At 38.5% G+C, this 20200-nt stretch overlaps 1 protein-coding gene across 3 annotated transcripts in view; it reads right to left on the bottom strand.

Moving 5' to 3' along the window:
• Adk2 (Adenosine kinase 2) overlaps positions 1–20200 on the bottom strand; it is a 111829-nt gene that overhangs the window by 35710 nt on the left and 55919 nt on the right. For all 3 annotated transcript variants that reach the window (XM_067154489.2, XM_067154480.2, XM_067154496.2), the window contains exon 5: positions 2294–2464. In XM_067154489.2, the coding sequence (XP_067010590.2) occupies positions 2294–2464 (171 nt within the window). The remainder of the gene's footprint in view (positions 1–2293; positions 2465–20200) is intronic.

The following is a 20200-nucleotide window of genomic DNA, read 5'->3' as shown; positions in this document are numbered from 1 at the left end:
ATGCGAACTTCTATGAACCTATACGGAAGCTGGAAGCACACAACTTTTCCGAAAAGCCAGTCTTCCCAGATATTATTTAAGGTGTAGATGTAAAGTAGGTTTGGCCTCTGTTTAACGCAAATCAGTGTTTAGAAACAAAATCAGCAGTGTTTAAAGACATGGATGACAGAATAAAATAGAAATTTTTGCAATCTACAGTATATTGGCAACATTTAGAACTGCTGGGAAAAATAAAACAAATTCAGTGTGTTGCAAGTTTCCTTCAATCTGTAACACAGGGCAGTTAATTGCTTTGGAATCTTCAGTATTTATTGAAGAGGCTATCAATAAATGAAGTGCAGAAACAAGTGCCATTGTGCAGTGCATTATAACTTTTATTGTGCAGTTTAAAGATAAATGCTACGTACATATTTGTGGGTTAAAAAAAAAAAAGGTGTAGCCTCTATGAGTATTACCTTGAATTATCTGCATGTCAAACAGTATTCTGCAGGCAATTTCCTATTATAACAATATCACCAATATAACAACATGATCTACTTGGGCCCAAAAATATTGCTATATGGAGGTCTGCCTGTATTATTCTTCCAGGAGACTAAATTTCATAGAAGTTACTTTTGCTACATGTGAGGAAAAATAAAAAAACGACAACCATCCAAAAGGGTTAATTTTCATTAAATACTGTACGTAGGTGGTTTGAAAAGTTCTCGGAATGTACTAGAATTAAGTATCTTACCTCGGTGGAACTGTTTTTATTTTTCAACATAGTCTCCCTGCATTTGGTCCAGCGATGTTCCAATGCCTTGATCCCATCTCGAAAATGAGATTCCTCCAGGCCTGCAAAATAACTCTCCAATTCGGCTGTCAGTTCTTCCCTTGTAGAAAATCTCTGTCCACCGAGGAAAATTTTCAGCTTGGGGAATAGATGAAAGTCTGATGGTGCCAAATCAGGTGAATAAGGTGGATGTGGCAACAATTCATACCCCAGTTCATGAAGTTTTGCCATGGCAATAATACTTGTGTGCGGCGGAGCGTTGTCCTGATGAAAGATGACCTTTTTCTTTGCCAAACCAGGCCTTGTTTCGCGTATCTTTTCCTGTAGTTGGCCTAGGAGGTTTGCATAGTATTACCCCATAATTGTTTGGCCAGTAGGAAGTTAATCAATCAGCAGAATGCCTTTTGCATCCCAGAAAACTGAGGCCATGACCTTTCCGGCCGAACGCACTGCCTTTGCTTTCTTTGGTGGTGGTGAATCAGCATGTTTCCACTGCTTTGACTGCTGTTTTGTCTCTGGGGTATAGTATTGGACTCAATTTTCATCTGTAGTCACAAACCGGCGCAAAAAATCTTGTTGGTTGCACTGAAAACAGGCCAGACTTTGTTCGGACATTTCCAATCTGGTGCGTTTATTGTCCAATGTCAAGAGCTGCGGCACCCATCCTGCGGATAATTTTTTCATGCCCAATTCTTCGGTTAAAATATAATATACCCATTCAGAAGACATCCCTACAGCTTCAGCAATCTTCCGCACTTTCAGTCGACGATCCTCCATGGCCATTTTATGCACTTTTGCGATAAATTCTGGGGTCGTAACACTTTTTGGCCGTCCACTACGCGGATCATCACCTAAGCTCTCCCGACCAAATTTAAACTCGCTGGTCCACTTGGCAACAGTTGAAAATGAAGGAGCAGAGTCCCCTAGTGTCTTCTGAAAGTCGGCATGAATTTCCTTTGCTTTCATACCTTTCTTTACAAAGTATTTAATCACTGCTCGAATCTCAGTTTTTTCCATTGTCACAAATCACTATGCGGGAACAACAACAAAGAGTCGTCACTACCACACTCCTGCAGCTAGAGCACTGACGCGCCACGTGTTCACTCACAAAGGATGTGTGATTATTGCACGAGAACCTTGTTGCTCTAGCACTGACATCTAGCGGTGATTCTGAGAACTTTTCAAACCGTCCTCGTATGTAGTTCAGATAAGGAAGTATTTTAAAACTTATGCTGTATTTACAAGATAAAAGTCAAGAAAAATAAGATGGAGCCTAGACTCGGAAATGCGTTGTGAAGAAAAATAAAAAGAAATTGTGACTGGTAACGAATTTAATTACTTATAAAGAAAAATACAAGTTCTTCACTGTGATGTCTCCTGACAGTGAAAGTCTACCTGAGGAGCAACATTTCTAGAGTTAATAATAATAATAATAATAATAATAATAATAATAATAATAATAATAATAATAATAATAATAATAATAATAATAATAATGATAATGATAATAATAAAACTTACAGTCTCATTTCCAAACAGGATATCAACATACGGCATGACTTCCATCATTGGTTTACTAAAATACTCAGAAAGGAATGGAGCACTGAGATTCATCATGAAGAGAGAATTTTTTTCTAAAGCTTGCTTTGCAACTTCAATTATTGATGGGGGACTCACTGTGAGGAAGAAACCCTGAAATGTAGAAAATAAGGCATACACAGATATCATCAGACAATAGAAGTATTCTACAGTAAAAGAACAATAAAATTTGACAGCATTCTTTCGATACACCATTTACAATTAAGGAAGAGAGAAGCAGATAAAGTGATATTGGAGAAGAACGAAGAGCAATGACAAGAGAGAGATAGAATCAATATAATTTTTTCACTAGGAAAGCTCCTCTTTTTCTTACATACACTAGACACACATTCAAGTAAATAGAGTTTCAAGTGTTGTTGGCAAATGACAAAAACTATAAACAGCATTTTAAAAAAATCTCTCCTAGACCGGAGACTGGATACCCTTGTTCGAAACAAAAGTTATCCTAATGTGCTTACAGTTATAAAAATGTACTTATATATATATATACAATGGATATAAAGTAGGTTCCTCCCGCTGTAAAAAAATTGGCATCCTGCACTTGAAAAAAGAAGTTAATTTTGAAAGCAATGTCGAGACTGATAATGCCCATAACATTGATACAGTAGGCAAAAAATTACATAAGGAATTCAATGTACTTTGAAATGTTGCTGATAGAATGAAAAGGATTTACCAACAGACAAAAACTGAGTTTTTTTTTCAGCAAATCTGAAGCCCCATATTTACTTGACTTACTTGACTTATTTCCTGTATTTCCTAAGTGAAGCATAGGGCATCAATGAACTTCTGCAACCGGACTCTGTTCTGCGCCATCGTCCTGATCTCTGTCCAGGTCTTCCCTCCTTTCTCCATCCCTTCTGCTATTACACTCCTCCTCCATGTGTTTCTTGGTCTGCCTCTTCTCCTGCTACCTTGTGGGTTCCATTCCAGGGCTTGTCGTGCTATGTTTTCTTTATCTCGCCGTAATGTATGCCCGATCCACTTCTATTTCCTACGACACATCTCAATATCAACGGGTGTTTGATGGTTTTTTTCCAAAGTTCTTCATTGGAGATTACCTGTGGCCACCATATCCTCAGGATATTCCTCAAACTTCTGTTCACAAATGTTTGAAGTCTGCTAATCAGTTGTTTGTTAGGTTCCATGTTTCACACCCATAGAGCAGTACTGACTTGACATTTGTATTGAAGATGCGTAGTTTATATAGGTGTTAAGTTCACTTGATTTCCAGATTGATCTCAGCATTGCAAATGCTCCTTTAGCCTTATTTATTCTATTTCCTATATCCTCTATAGATCCTCCCTCAGGGGTGACTATACTTCCCAGGTAGCAAAACTGGTTGACTTGTTCGATCTCCTGGTTTCCTAAAAATAATAGTGCCTTGTTTTGGTTATTATAGCGCATCTCCTTGGTTTTCTTTCCATTTATCTTCGATCCCACCTTTGATGCTTCGGTTTTTAAATCATTCAGCTTTGCTTCCATATCCTTAAAACTGTTGGCTAGCAAACACAAGTCATCCGCAAAGTCCAAGTCCTCCAACCTGCCTGTCAGTCCCCATTGAATTCCTCTTCGGCGATTCATTGCCTTCTTCATCATGAGATCCAGCACCATCAGAAATAGTATAGGTGACAGCAAACATCCTTGCTTAACTCTTGTGTTTACTGGGATGGGCTCAGACAACATCGCCTGATGTAAAACTTGGCATGTGTAGTTCTCCTACATTTCTTGGGTTATCTTTATAATTTTCTTTGGAATCCCAAACTCTTTCATGGCTTTCCACATCATCTTCCTCATTACATTATCAAATGCCTTTTCAAAGTCTACAAATAGTAGATACAGCAAGGACTGCAGCTCCGTGGATTGTTCTATAATTATGCGCAGTGTGTTGATCTGGTCTGTACAGTAGTAACCTTCTCTAAATCCTGCTTGTACTTTCCTCAGCCTTGAGTTAACTCGCTTTTTGATCCTTTCTACAATTATTCGTGAGAGTACCTTACTTGGTATCGAAAGGGGGATAATCCCTCTCCAGTTATCGCATTCTAATAAATCTCCTTTCTTCGGAAACTTAATCAACAATCCTTTCTTCCAATCTGTGGGGATCTTCTCTTCTTTCCAAATCTTCTTGAAAAGTGGGAACAGAATCTCGACTGAGGTACCCACATCCATTTCAAGGCCTCCAGTGTGATATTGTCCATACCTGCCGCTTTGCCATTCTTTAGTTTTTTAATGGCAGTTCTGTACTGATAGCAACATCTTCCTGCTCTTCTACAGTCATCATCTCTGTCTCTTCTTCCTCGATTGTTTCACGATTCAAGATCTCCAGAAAATGTTTTCTCCATCTTTCTAGCTGTTCTTTTTGTGTGGACAATAATCTCCCATCTTTGGCTTTCACTGGCTTGTCAGATCTAGAAAACTTTCCTGTTAGTCTCTTGTTCATGTGGTAAAGGGTCTTACTATCAATGTTTTGTGCTGCCGTCTCAGCATGTGTTGCAAGATTATTGATAAATGCTCGTTTGTCACATCAAAATCTCCTCTTCACTATATTAAGTTCATTAAAGTCAGTTCTAGCTTGTGCCTTCTCCTCTTGTGTTCTTGCGGTATTGAGTCTTTTCTTACATTCCTTCCTTTGATTCACGGCTTCCCATGTCTCAGAAGTAATCCATTCCTCTCTTCCTTTTCCCTAAGACCTTTTCACAGGTGTTAATGTAGGTACTCTCTATGCTCTTCCAATTATGTTCAATATCCTGTCCTTCTTCCTCTCTTAGCTGTTGGAATCGGTTACTCAATTCTAGTGAAAACTATTGTTGCACCTCCTTATCCTTCAGTTTATCCCAGTTATACTTTATCCTCCTCTTCTGATGAATGCGCCTAGTACTTGCAATCTTGTCGGAGCGTAGCTACTACTAAGTGATGGTCACTTCCCACATCTGCCCCCCCCTCTTGTTCCTCACATCCAAAAGGGAGGTTCGCCATGAAATGGTCGATCTGATTCTCCGTTCTATGGTCAGGGGAAACCCACGTCACTTTATGGCAATTCTTATGAGGGAAGATAGTGCCTCGTATCACCAACCTGTGGTTACTACAAAATTCAATAAGTCTTTCACCATTCTCATTTCTATTACCTATACCATGTTTTCCCATTATATTTTCTACTCCTTGGTTATCATTGTCAACTTCCGCATTCAGGTCTCCCATCATGACCATTATATCCCTTTTCTTTGCCTTTAACAGGGTTCGATGTAGCTGACCATAGAATTGCTCTTTTTCTTCTTCTCCTGCCTCTGTTGGTGCATAACACTGCACCACTGTAATTGGTCTTACTCTTGATGCAAATCAAGCTACTAGAATCCTTTCTGAGTGGGTACCATTCTATCAAACTCTTCCTTGTCTTTTGAGTGATCAGTAACCCAACACCCCCTCTACGTTCTTCTTCTCTTCCTGAGAACAGCAGCGTGTCCCCTTCCTGGGTCTTTACCTCACCGAACCCAGTCCATCTTGTCTCACTCAAGCCTAGTATGTCCAACCTGTATCGCTTCATCTCCCTAGATACTTCAGCCAATCTTCCTGCCTGCCACATTGTCTGTACATTCCACATTCCAATTCTCGTGTCCGATTTCATGCTAAAAGTCAAATCCATTTTATCCATCCAGCTTCTATTCAATGATGTTTCTGTAATAGGTTAATCTCAGGCGTGTAGGTTATTGGCCTTCAGCACCCAAAGCCTGGTGAAGGGGCTGCCTTCTAAGTAGCCAGGCCTACTGATTTTCTGTCGGGGTTTCTTCCCTTAGCCTTTGAAGTTCCCACTTCTGACTACAAGGCAGCAGTTCCTGTTTTATTTTCCCCGCATAGGAGGGTTGCCTCGTCCCTCAGTTCCACCGTTCTGAAGTCCGTCTTCTCCGCCTTCACTGCCGTTGAGGTCTTCACCGTAACCCTGGCGAGGGACCCTTACATGGGACTACCAGCCGGGTCAGCTGGACCAAGGTTTTTTAAAGAGGTGTTACTCCTCTATCACTTGCCCTTTGTCCTGACTTGTGACAGGCAGAACCTGGCTTCCCAAACATTAGGCCCAGGTTGGTGGGTTTCCCAGATTTACTCAAGATGGTCAAATTTGGTTTTTTCTTTCAATTTTTGTAAGCAATGTGTTCACAGAACAAGGTTTTTCTTTAACGAAAAACTTGCAGAGCAATGAGTGGAACAAGCTTATGGTGGAGTCTGTGGAAATTGAGCTACATGTTAAAATAAACTATGACATGAATTGCTGTGAATTCTATCAGTATGTTCACATGAAGTCACTTCTCAAAGCAGTCTCGCCAGAGAAGAAATATGATTTCAAGCTGAAGCAACCAATGTCATAACATTAGTTTAGTTCAATTATTGTTAGTCTATCTCTATAGCGCCTAGTGGCAATGATTGTTAAGGCATTAAGTTTCCATAGTCTGACACCATGATTAGCCCTTCAGAGTCCTACTCGTCGAAACATTTTCACCATCAAAATGTTGGCCGACAGTGTAGCAGAAGTGGTGGTATACAATTTCTAATCACTAGATTGCGAGCTAAGAGCTTGGATTCAACTCCAACCTCTCCACAATATTCACATGGAGTGCAGGCATATGATGCTGTTGATGGTGATTTGTCTATTGGATAGGGACATTAAGCCTTGAGTTATTCAACAGGAGTAGGTTATGTGCTGGCACCAGGTTTCACACTCTCCCTTCCTACTATCACATATCACGTCATTCATTTCATCTCATTAACTCTTCTGATGAGACTGATGTCAGGAAGGGTATCCATGCCATAAAAAAAACAGGACAAGGTCTGGACACATACACACGCACTTAGTCTAATCTCTATACTCATGATCATCATTTAACAGTTCCAGTTTCCCAAGTACTGCTGGTGAGCCTCTTCCATTCTGTCTTATTGAGATATGTTCTGTTAATGACGTCCTCCAGTGTCCTTCCCCGATCTGCAATGTCCATCTTAACGATGTCCATCCAGTGGGTTCTTCATCTTCCCACCATCCGTTTCCCTGTCACATGTCGCTCCAAGTTAACATATGCTGTCCTTGTTGGCTCCTCATTACATGCCCAAACCACCTCAGTCTGGATTCTCAACTTATCCAGTTTGGTTTTTTGAATTGTGGGCCTAAGGAACTTTATCTCGGATGCCTGCAACCTTGATGAGTCTTTCTTAGCAAGCGTGCAAGTTTCAATACCATAGGTTAAGATTGGTATGAAGTACTGATTGAACATCACCAGCTTTGATTTTGTTGGTACTTTGGGATCCCAGAGGAGTGTTTGTACATGCTGGTAAAAGTGAGAGCTCTTCTGCACTCTATTTGCCACCTCCTTTGTGGCTAGTGTATCTCCAGATTTTACATTGCCGAGGTATGTAAAGCTTTCCACACTTTCTAGTGGATGGTTTCCTAGTATGACGTTCGCTGGTTGTCCCTCTCTGTTTATTGCCATCACTACTGTTTTGAGTTCGCTTATCTTGAGATTGAACTCCTGGAACTTAACCTTCCATTCATTGAGTCTAGACTGTACTTGTTCCTCAGTTTCTCCCCAGATCATAACATCATAAGCAAAGACCATTGCATTTAGTTCACCAGAGGTTTTCTTCATGTTCTTCATTATGTCATCCATGATGGTGATAAACAATAATGGGGATAGTGCACTGCCTTGCTGGACTCCACTTTTGGTCTTGAACCAGGATGAATGTCCGTCACCCAATCGCACACAGCTGGTACAGTTCTTACAGCATCTAAACTTTCCTCACCAGTCCCTCTGGCACATTCCTTTTTCTTAGGCATTCCCATATCTTCTCTCTTGCAATGCTGTCATATGCCTTCTCAATGTAAAGGAAAACCATATACAGATCTTTGTCTTTTCCCCAATATTTTTCCATTAACATACGGACACTGAAGATTAGGTCTGCTGTGGACCTGTTAGGCCTGAAGCCATACTGTTCCTCTTCAAACTGTGGCTCTGAGATGACTCGCAATCTGTTCTCTAAGATTTTCTCAAGAATCTTAAGCCCATGAGAAAGGAGTGTTATTCCCCAGTAGTTGGAGCATTTTTGGTGATTTCCTTTCTTAAACAGGGGGATAATGACACCCTTGCTCCAATCAGTAGGTATCTTGCCATCTTTCCAAACTGCACTGAGCCAGGGCCAAAGGGCCAAAATGCCAACATTTAATTCTACGCACTTACATTTATTTCTCTTCATTTTTATTATGCATGTTCAACATGTGATAGGCATAGGCCTATTTGTTTTATCCCATCTTACAGAATGAATGTAAAGTGTCCCAAATTTTCACTATTTTCAGCTGGTAACCCCACAGTACCCAGTATTTGGAGGCATTGTACCTACTGCAGCACTGGTAACAAACAAAAGCACAGCAATCTTATTTGAAAAAAAAAAAAAAAAGTGAAGTCTCTCTCTGCCAGCGTTGCCAGATATTCAGAGTTATAATTTCCATCACATCACAAAACATTTTCCTCATCTACCTAATTTTCCCCTCAACTCACATAGTTATAATCCTAAATATTAAACAATGCTTCATACTGCTATAGGCCTAATAAATCAAAAGAAGTTAGTAGTGATATGAAAACTGAACAGAAACAGTAACTGGTATAATATGGGATACCTAATAACTAGTGTTGCTTTCCCACTACCTCAGGTGATAATTCATCCTGAATCGTCCTTTTCTTTTTAGGCGGATCTTTCAATAATAATAATAATAATAATAATAATAATAATAATAATAATAATAATAATAATAATAATAATAATAATAATAATAATAATAATAATAATAATAATAATAATAATAATAATAATAATAATAATAATAATAATAATAATAATAATAATAATAATAATAATAATAATAATAATAATAATAATAATAATAATAATAATAATAATAATAATAATAATAATAATAATAATAATAATAATAATAATAATAATAATAATAATAATAATAATAATAATAATAATAATAATAATAATAATAATAATAATAATAATAATAATAATAATAATGCTCACAAACACCTCATCCTTAATATTTGTACAGTAAAGATGGACATTACAAATTAATAAGCGACAAGCTTTGAGCACTCCATCAGTTGTGATGATAGGTATCATAACCCCCAAAGCAGAGTCCTACAGTGAGACCCACCGTGCAGCCCTCGCAAACTCGTGGACTCCTGCAGCCCAGCCCGTGCAGTGTTGTGCTCCTCTGATGCGGCCGCTTACTGGCCAACAGCAGTAGTCCCACAAAGAGCACCGCAGTTCACTGCACTGGGTGAGCTTACAACTTTTATTATAATTTGGGTCCACCTTATTCAATACATAAAAATTGTTGCATAGATTTAATTACAACATATATTTCAATCAGTACTAGTCTGAGTCATCATCAGCTGATAGAAGTTTGTGAAAAAATTGACAATCATATAAGTTTATCAACGTCAAATTGATCACAAATTAAAACCATATCAACAACATGAAACTGTGTTAAAATATACTGTCTCTAAGTTCATCTATTTTCTACAAGTCCAAGACTTGCGAGTCTTATTCCAAAAACTGATAAAAACATATGCAAACCACTTTGCTCACTTATGATACAAAGTAGATTTGAAAGAACAACAAATTAAAATAGAATAGTCTTGAAGCACTATGTGCTTAATTTATCGCACTTCTTAAAACTTGACGTAATATCGTAGTAGAAATAATTCAATAAAAACTACAGTGTCCTTTTAATGGAGCAATCCTAATGAGGTGTATGAAAGTGTAAGCACCGAAAAGGTGATTTGTATTGAATAGGTGGACAAGAAATGCTTTTTATTATAATTGCTGTGAATAACATCATTCAATACGGAGATACCATGTAACATACCACTTAGTCGAGCACCTCGTCACCTTTCTCCCAAGTCTTCCCAACCCAAACTTTGTAACATTTTTGTAACGCTACTCTTTTGTCGGAAATCACCAAGAACAAATCGAGCTGCTTTTTGTACCAGGAAAGCCTATGTCCTGGCCCATATCAATCGAAAGAAACGTTATTCCAGCATAAAATATCCGTCCGACGTACGAACATTTAAATAAAGGAATGTTCCAGCATGTCCCAGACTTCACGAGTGCACTAGGCGAAGTCAAGAGATGTCACCTCTCGCTCGAAGCTCACCTCCCCTAGAGATATTTCTCGAAAAGAATTTTCTTTTCGCAAGCTTTTCAACGCCTTAACCAATTACAACGGGACAAACGCTGAATCGTAGCGGACGTCATAAAAGTTAATCCCTGTGAATTTCGAATTAATTCATCCCATGGTTGTTGAGTTATAATAATTTAAAGTCTAAGGAATTTAAACACTCACGGTCACATGGCCAAGAGAAATCACCCCTCCCAGCGCCAGCATATATATGTCAAGGTTAACAGGCAGAGCAGCGCAGTACAAGGACGAGTATACAGATGTGTGTGAGTGAGACAGAGGAGAGACCGACCCGCGTACAGTATGTTCACGCAGTCACGGTGAAAGTACTTGCTGTCGCGTTTCCGGAACACGAAGTTATATCGCCGACAAAATTATAAAAGACGTTGCACTGTATTTCGCACGTCGCGTCGCGACTACAGTCTAATTCTAAAGACATTTGAGAACATAATACGAGTGAACTTATTGAAGTGCAAATACCAAATATTTAACGTTCACAGAATATATCATTACGTGTAGACTTAGGTTACTTCACATGATATTGAACTTTTACAGAAACGAATGTGTAGAATCACCAGAACTCATTTCTTTTCGAGTATTGAACTGTATTTCTTTATTCACGCCATATTAGTACACGACTTACAGTAGTAATCTGGGTGAATACTAAGAACTTTTTCTGAGGTAATATGACGTTATAATAACAAGATAATCAGAAAATAATCCTTAGTGACTTAATGACTGTGTTCAAAGACTGTGATTATAGACTATGATTTGCCTTTTCAAGTGTGAACTGTGTAATTATGGACGTTTCAGTAACGACTTTAAATAGCATTTCATACAGGAAGGACTGTGATTCTTCATTTAACGTCTTGAAGTTCAATTACGCCATAAATTGTGTTCAACAGTAAATGACAGTGTCAGTGATAACTACTCGCACTAAGTGAATTTTTCGTGTGTGAAAAATCACCTTAACAAGCTGCAATTCTACATGATCCAGTTCCAGCCGTCATCACCTCATCGGGAACGTTAACATGGTGTGTTAAGGGCACATCGCCGATCCTGATTCTCCACGGAACATTCCAGATGTCCATCCTTCAACATTTGTAGCAACATTTCTTTCATTAAGTGAGTAGTAACAAACTGACTAAAATTTTCTCATTAATTTTGAACAGTGGAAACTTCAGTGCCGCGTGTGAACAAATATTTCAGAGTTCTCATAGTTCCTCAGAAGTGATTAATTTAATTTCAAATTTCATTTTCATATCTCATAGAAAGACTTTAGGCTTTTCAAGTGTGCTATACATCAAGGTTTACAAACTGAAAAACTGAAAACTTTTAACAGAAATTTAATTTCTCATGTCAATTTGCAATTACAAGTGTGTGCTCATATTTAGAAAGACTTTAGGTGGAAATCTAATACCTCGTTTTCTCACATATGAAAGACTTTGGAATCGGTGATATTCATTTAATTTTCATGAACAGAATTCAGGAAGATTACGTTCAAACTTTTAATTTCAATGCCAGATTTGAGTCTAATAATCATATTGCAGGGTGAAGAATTAATAAATTGTTAAAAAAAAATAATTTTTTAATCATCTATTATTCACTCTGCGAGTCTATCCTACTCTGTATCGGCTCCAAAACCAACTTCCACTCCCTGAGGTCCTACTCATGCCCTTTCCCCAAAACTTTTCCTGGTATATTTTCTTTGGATTTTTTCCAGCTCTCGAATCAAGTAATCCTGGTGCGGGTCCCATACAATGGAACCATACTCTAGTTGGGTCTTACCAGAGAATTATTTGCCCTCTCCTTTAAAGCCTTACTACAACCCCTAAACACCCTCATAACCATGTGCACAGATCGGTACCCTTTATTTACAATCCCATTCATGTGATTACCCCAATGAAGATCTTTCCTTATATTGACACCTAGGTACTTACAACCATTCCCATAAGGAACTTTCACTCCATCAACACAATAATTAAAAGTGAGAGGACTTTTCCTACGTGTGAAACTCACAACCTTACTTTTAACCCTGTTCATCATCATACCATTGCGTACTGCGCACTGTCCATCTCACAACATAACTGAGGTCATTTTGCAGTTGCTCACCTTTTAACTTATTTATTACTCTATACAGAATAACATCATGCGCAAAAAGCTTTATCTTTGAATCCACTTCTTTACTCATATCATTTATATAATAAGAAAACAAAGGTACAATAATACTGCCTTGAGGATTTCCCCTCTTAATTACATAGGGCACTAGGAAAGATTTGCAATACGCAAAAACGGTTGGCTGGACACCCCTTTATGGTGAAGGATGAAAAGAGGGGTGAAAACTGGTCTAGAAGACAGCAAGGCGTGACCTTCACACCAGTTGTTACCAAGCAGTGGGACTGAAAGCAAGTTAAGATGTCAGTGTGGTCTAAAAGTGAATATCGTGCAATTATCCGCTACAGTTTTGCTTGTGGATTAACTGTTGACCAGTGCCTGGAGGAAATGACTCTTGTGCTGGGGAAAGACGGTCCACATCGGACAACAATTTTCTGCTGGTACAAAGAGTTCCAGAGGGGAAATTTTGGGGTCGAAGATGATCCTCGTTCTGGGCGACCATCTGAATCAGTGACTGAAGAAAACATTGAAGCTGTGAGAAAAATGTTGCAGCAAGAGAGGCGGTTGACATATCGGCAGGTAGAAGAGACCCTCCACATCCCTGCACCAGCTATTCATTCAATTCTACACGACCATCTCCATGTTAGAAAGGTTTGTTCCCTTTGGTTGCCCCATTCACTTTCAGAGGAACAACGGGCACATTGAGTGAAATGGTGCAGAAAAATGCTAAAACAATTTGAAAATGGGACTACGCGTAACGTCAATAGCATTGTTACAGGTGACAAAACTTGTCTTTACTATTACAATGTCCCAACTAAATCCCAGAACAAGGTGTGGCTGTTTGAAGATGAGGGTACTCCTGTGACTGTGTGAAAGTCAAGGTCAGTAAAGAAAAGGATGATTGCAGTATTCTTCACTAAACGGGGCATCCTGACTCGGGTTGTGCTAGAAACACAAAGGACAGTTACTGCGAAGTGGTACAGTGAGACTTGTCTGCCTCAGGTCATCCAGACTCTCAAGCAGCTCCGTCCAAGGTCACGGCTCAACACTTGGCTCTTGCATCACGACAATGCTCCAGCACATCGTGCTAATGCAACAATGGATCTTCTTGCCAGATCAGGGTTGACTGTGCTTGATCACCCTCCATACGGTCCTGATCTTGCCCCACGTGACGTCGCACTCTTCCCAGAAGTGAAGATGAAGCTGAAAGGGCGGCGTTTTGCATCCAACGAGGAGATTCTGGCGGCATGGGATCAAGAGTGTGAAAATGTAACCGAATAAAATTGGCAGAGTTGGTTCAGTGTACTGAGTGTGGTGGAAATTATTCTGAAAAGTCTAAAGCGTTCACTCACATTGCAAAACTTTCCAGGTGCACTTTGCATTATTTGGGTCAGATAAAGCTTTGCCTACTTTAATTATCTGAGATCTACCTAGTTTCTAGAAATATAGCCACCCATTCAGTCACTCTTTCGTCAAGTCCTATTGCAGTCATTTTCGCCAGTAGTCTCCCATGATCCAACCTCTCACATCGTTTAGACAGGTCAATCGTGATACAATCTATTTGACCTCCTGAATCAAAGATATCTGCTATATTTGCTGGAATCCTACAAGATGAGTTTCAGTAAAATGACTTTTCCTAAACCCAAACATCCTTCTATCGAAACAGTTATTCATTTTGCAAACATGTCTATTATAATCAGAAGGAATGCTTTCCCAAAGCTTACATGCAATGCATGTCAAACTGACTGGCCTATAATTTTCAGCTTTATATCTATTACCCTTTCTTCCATACACAGGGGCTACTATAGCACTCTCCATTCATTTGGTATAGCTTCTTCATGCAAACAATTATCAAATAAGTACTTCAGATACAGTACTATATCTCGAAAGATTGACTTTAGTATATCCCGCAAAATCTTATCAACTCCAGCTGCTTATCTAGTTTTCAACTTTTGTATCTTATTGTAAATGTCGTTGTTATCATAAGTAAATTTTAATACTTCGTTAGTATTAGTGACCTCCTCTAACTGGACATTATCCCTGTAACCAACAATTTTTACATACTGCTGACTGAATACTTCTGCCTTTTAAAGATCCTCACATACACACTCACCTAGTTCATTAATGATTCCTGGAATATCCTTCTTGGAACCTGTTTCTGTCTTGAAGTACCTATACATACTCTTCCATTTTTCACTAAAATTTGTAAAACAATCAATTATGCTTGCTGTCATGTTATCCTTAACTGACTTGTTTGCTAGATTCGATTTCCTAGAAAGTTCCCTCAATTTCTCTTTACTTCCACAGCCACTTCTAACTCTATTTCTTTCCAATGTACACCTCCTTCTTAGTCTCTTTACTTCTCTGTTATAATATATTGGATCTTTACCATTCCTTACCACCTTGAAAGGTACAAACATGTTTTTACATTTCTCAACAATTGCTTTAAATCCATCCCAAAGTCTGTTTGCATTTTTATTTACCATTTTCCACTGATCATAGTTACTTTTTAAAAACTCCCTCATGCCTGTTTTATCAGCCATATGGTACTGCCTAATAGTCCTACTTTTAAGACCTTCCTTTCTATCACATTAGTTTTAACTACAACAAAAGCAGCTTTTTGACCGCTAATACCATCTATTACTTTGGTTTTTCTACAGAGCTCTTCTGGTTTTACAGCACTACGTCCAGAATATTCTTCCCTCCAGTTGGTTCCATCACTTTCTGAGTCAACTGTCCTTCTCATATTAACTTATTTGCCATTTTTTGGTCATATTTCCTGTTGTTGCGATCATTTAAGAAAAGGCTAGGAAAACAACAGATTGGGAATCTGCCACCTGGGCGACTGCCATATTGCAGATTAGTATTGATTGACTGAAGACATCAAGTTTCCTATTATCTCTAGAACCTTCCCAATTGATATTTGGTAAATTGAGATCTCCTATTACAATCACATTCCTTTCCATACAGTTTCCCACATAGCTGATAATCTTATCAAATAATTCTGAATCAGCGGCAGCGCTACCCTTTCCCGATCTGTATACTCCAAGTTTTAATTACTGCGTTGATGGGGTGAAAGTTCATTTTGGGAATCATTGTAAGTATCTAGGTGTTAATATAAGGAAAGATCTTCATTGGGGTAATCACATAAATGGGATTGTAAATAAAGGGTACAGATCTCTGCACATGGTTATGAGGGTGTTTAGGGGTTGTTGTAAGGATGTAAAGGAGAGGGCATGTAAGTCTCTGGTAAGAACCCAACTAGAGTATGGTTCCAGTGTATGGGACTTTCACCAGGATTACCTGATTCAAGAATTGGAAAAAGTCCGAAGAAAAGCAGCTCGATTTGTTCTGGGTGATTTCCGACAAAAGAGTAGCGTTACTAAAATGTTGCAAAGTTTGGGCTGGGAAGAACTGAGAGAAAGAAGACGAACTGCTCGACTAAGTGGTATGTAATTTAAATCAATTGTATTGAATAGGTGGGAAAAAAAAAAAAAAAAAAAAAAAAAAATGTATGCAAATTATAGCAAATTTCAATACGGGTCTAAACATGAGAATAGTTACATGTAAGTGGTATGTTCCGAGCTGTCAGCGGAGAGATGGCGTGGAATGACATTAGTAGACGAATAAGTTTGAGTGGCGTCTTTAAAAGTAGGAAAGATCACAATATGAAGATAAAGTTGGAATTCAAGAGGACAAATTGGGGCAAATATTCATTTATAGGAAGGGGAGTTAGGGATTGGAGTAACTTACCAAGGAAGATGTTCAATAAATTTCCAATTTCTTTGCGATCATTTAAGAAAAGGCTAGGAAAACAACAGATTGGGAATCTGCCACCTGGGCGACTGCCATATTGCAGATTAGTATTGATTGACTGAAGACATCAAGTTTCCTATTATCTCTAGAAATGAGCCTTACACCTAGAATTTCATGTTTCTCATCTTTAACTTTTTCGTAGCTTACAAATTCTTCTTTCACCAGAATGAATACTCCCCCTCCTACCATTTCTATCCTATCTTTACGATACGCACTCCAGTTCCGTGAGAAAATTTCCGTATCCATTATATAATTTCTCAGCCATGATTCAACTCCTATTACAATATCTGGTAAATATATATCTATTAAATTACAGTGGAACCTCGATTCTCCGTTTTTGGAAGGACCACAGAAAAAAAAAAAAAAAAAAAAAAAAATATACAACATGGGACAACGGAAAATCCAGGAATGAATTAACCATCAACAATTTGGCTAAACATCACAAAAATGAAATATGTATGGTACCATACGCTTATAGTCTTACAAACACCCCTAAACCAAACCAGACTAGAGCCTCAATGGGCCTTCCGCCTACCAAACGACCATTGCACGCTCCGAAGGCCTGCAGATTACAAGGTGATACATGGTCAGTGTGACAAATCCTTTCAGCCGTTATCCCTGGCTCTCTAGACTGGAGTCGCCATCTCACCATCTAATAGCATCTCAATTAAAGGTAATCGTTGTCACGGAATTCGGACGTGTATTGTAGTGTGCCTGGAGACTTGCCAAGTTGCCTTTTCATCAAGGCTAAATTTGATAATTATTTCGACTCATGGAAATTGATCTTGGAGTGTCTTATGTCTTGAGATAATAGTTACGCTGTCCGCCACTGTAGCGCCGGTTTTCGGTAGGCATGCTGTGGAGTCTGTGCTGCCACCTAGGAGCAACCACGGAACTAGACTCACTTTTACTCCTTGCACGCACGATAATAGGCGACTGGTTTTGTTTTGAAAAGTGAAGACACGACGGAGCTGCTTCTGTGTTTACTGTTGGTTTTTGACCGGTTTTAAGTGAAGAAAGAAGAAAGGATGTGGGTTGTAATTGACCCTGGGTGATCACATTGCCAAGGGGCGATGTCCTTGTCGCCGTTCTATTTCCTTTAATTAATTTTTTTTCTCTACGACCTTAGTACAATCTGTAAGTAAGCATCCACTTTGTTACCAGGAAATCTAACGATGTGAGAAGGGAACCAGATAAACCCAAGTTAAATTTCGTTTGGCTTAATGAAGTACTTCAAAGGATAATATTTTACTGTCTAAATCATGTTTGTGGATAAGAAAAGTATTCAGCCGTTACCAATGAAAGACTGTGATCTAGATCCTTTTAATTGTAAATTAATTATCAATTATTTGGGGCTTTGTGTAACTGGTTGTAATGTTGTTCAACGTGTTAATTCCTTATAATCTGAAAATCCCCATCAGGGAAGTCATTATGAGTTGGAAATTGTTTCCTGTCACCATTCGGCTGCGTGTTTTTTTTCCTTTCTGGGTGGGTAGCCATTTTGTGGTCCTTCGTCACGTGACCCCGTTGCCATGACAGCAGTGTTTACATGAGTGTGGGCGTTGCCCCTGTTATTTTGACATTTGCCGTCTCTGCTCTTTGTTACGTGCAGACAGCTGACGGGCGTTTTACGGAGAGATTGTTGAATTCGGCTCTTGGGATGAGACGTGATTCTGTAATGCGTCTATTATTTCTCCGTATGCTTGGCTGTCGTGATTTACTAAAATTTTAATGCGGATAATTTTGGTCCTTGACGACTTGTTTTAACTGTGGATCACTTAAATATTTTATCTGTTTACTCCTTCCTTATGTTTTTGGTGGAATTTATTTATTGTGGATTTCACATGTTACTGCTCGGGTTCTGCAGTTGAAGTGGTTATTAAGGAACATTTTTCACTCTGAAAAATTTTGTTGTGTGAAAACCTGGTTTGGAAAAAGTGATCAATTAAGTACCCCTTTCTTGGGTTCATTTCTTTGGGTTGTTTCCTATTCCCAGTTTACCCTCTCTGAAGATTTCTTGAAAGTACTGGTTTGTGAGCTCAGATTATTTTCATTTTAATTGGTTTCCATGTTTTTAAAGAACCAGAAGGTCGTATAATTAATTTAATTCCTTTCAATTTTACTCCATGGAATTTGAAATTAATCTTTAATTACGATTTATTAATTTAATTTCCCTTTATTTTCCTCTCTTAATTTGAGGTTAAGCTTTAATTACCATCTTTTAATTTTATCCCTTTTATTTGCCTGACTGAAATTGAAATTTAATTACTATTATTTAACCTTCTCTCAATAAAGTTGTTGTAATCCGAAAATGAATTATGATTTTAGTCAGTAAGCATTATTTCTCTTTCTATCCACTTGACCTCTGTTTAGCCTAGCTGTTTCCACGCTTGCTACGATCTTCCTTTGGGAAAATTAGTCCTGATTTATTTAATTTGTTTCCCTGGATCGTGCAACTACTGTTGTGAAATACCTAGCTTGTAAGTTCGCGACAGTATTTTGGTATCAGTTCGCGTGGTTCTTTTGTTTTGTTTGAATTTTAATTTTCTCCGTGATTCTATTTCCCTTTTAGTAAACTGTTAGTGTTTTTTTTTACCTATCTTGAGAATTATTGAATACTGACTAAAATAATAACAAGGCACATTTTGAAAGTGCTTAATTGTAAAGAGGAAGGCAAGATTCGACTTGTGTTAATGCAAATATATTTCTGTTCCATGTGCATTTTGTCATCTTGGGGGAGCCCATCCCTGCTGTGTGAGGTATCTGAGGGTTATGTATTCCTGATTCTTTGGCTTGGGAGCTTGGTATGCTAGCTTGCTGCTGGAAATTTGCTTTGATCTGATCATAAGGCTGACAACCGGTGAGTTATTTTATTTGATTTTCTCTTAGTAATTTCTCAGTCTTGTAACTGAGAATTTTATTTGCATGAAGAAAGGTGAAAACATCTCACACTGTTATTTGTCTTGGCGTGCATCTGTGTCTTCCTGTCTTGTGTTTGATGATTCAAATGGGTTTGGGATACCCTAAATTAACCGGGAAGTAAAGGTTACTGGATCTCTTATTGTTTTCTCGGTGCCTGAAGGCTCTTATGCGTCACTCATAACCTTTCTTTGGGGGTGTTGATCTGCCTGTTCTTTAGTGGAAATAAGCTTAACGAAGGAAGTGTGTATTGGGCGTAATCTTTGTTTCGGTGTTCCTTACCCAAAAAACTATGTCTCGTACTGTGATTTTTCCCTATCAGCTTCGAAAGGCTGAGTTGATATATGAACTATCAATCCGGAATTTAGAGGTACCTAGTACCATAGGAGAGTGTGCTGCCTTACTGACAGCAAATGTTCATGTTCCCATTGACCTGTCTATTATTGATCGAACTAAGTGTGGGGAATTTTTAAGTGTGATATGTGACTCGTTGCAAGAAATTAACGTTATTAGGGAAGAATTTTCCGAATTACCTCCTTCAAGAGCTCAAGTGAACAGGTTAAAGGCCAGAGCTCATCACTATCTTGGGCGCATCCAGGACATTCTTGCTGTTAAGCCTGAGGACGAAATTATGACAGAATGTATCAAGTTAATAACTATTGTTTCGGGTATTTCAGCCGAACTTGACCTTTTGTTGATCAACAAAGAATTTAGTAATATGGGAATTTCTGAGAAAGTTAACTCCATCACGCCTTCGTCTG

Source organism: Anabrus simplex, chromosome 1, assembly GCF_040414725.1.
Source record: "Anabrus simplex isolate iqAnaSimp1 chromosome 1, ASM4041472v1, whole genome shotgun sequence".
Lineage (NCBI taxonomy): Eukaryota > Metazoa > Arthropoda > Insecta > Orthoptera > Tettigoniidae > Anabrus > Anabrus simplex.
Note: the sequence above shows the minus strand (reverse complement) of the source record. Positions and strands in the feature narration are given on the sequence as shown.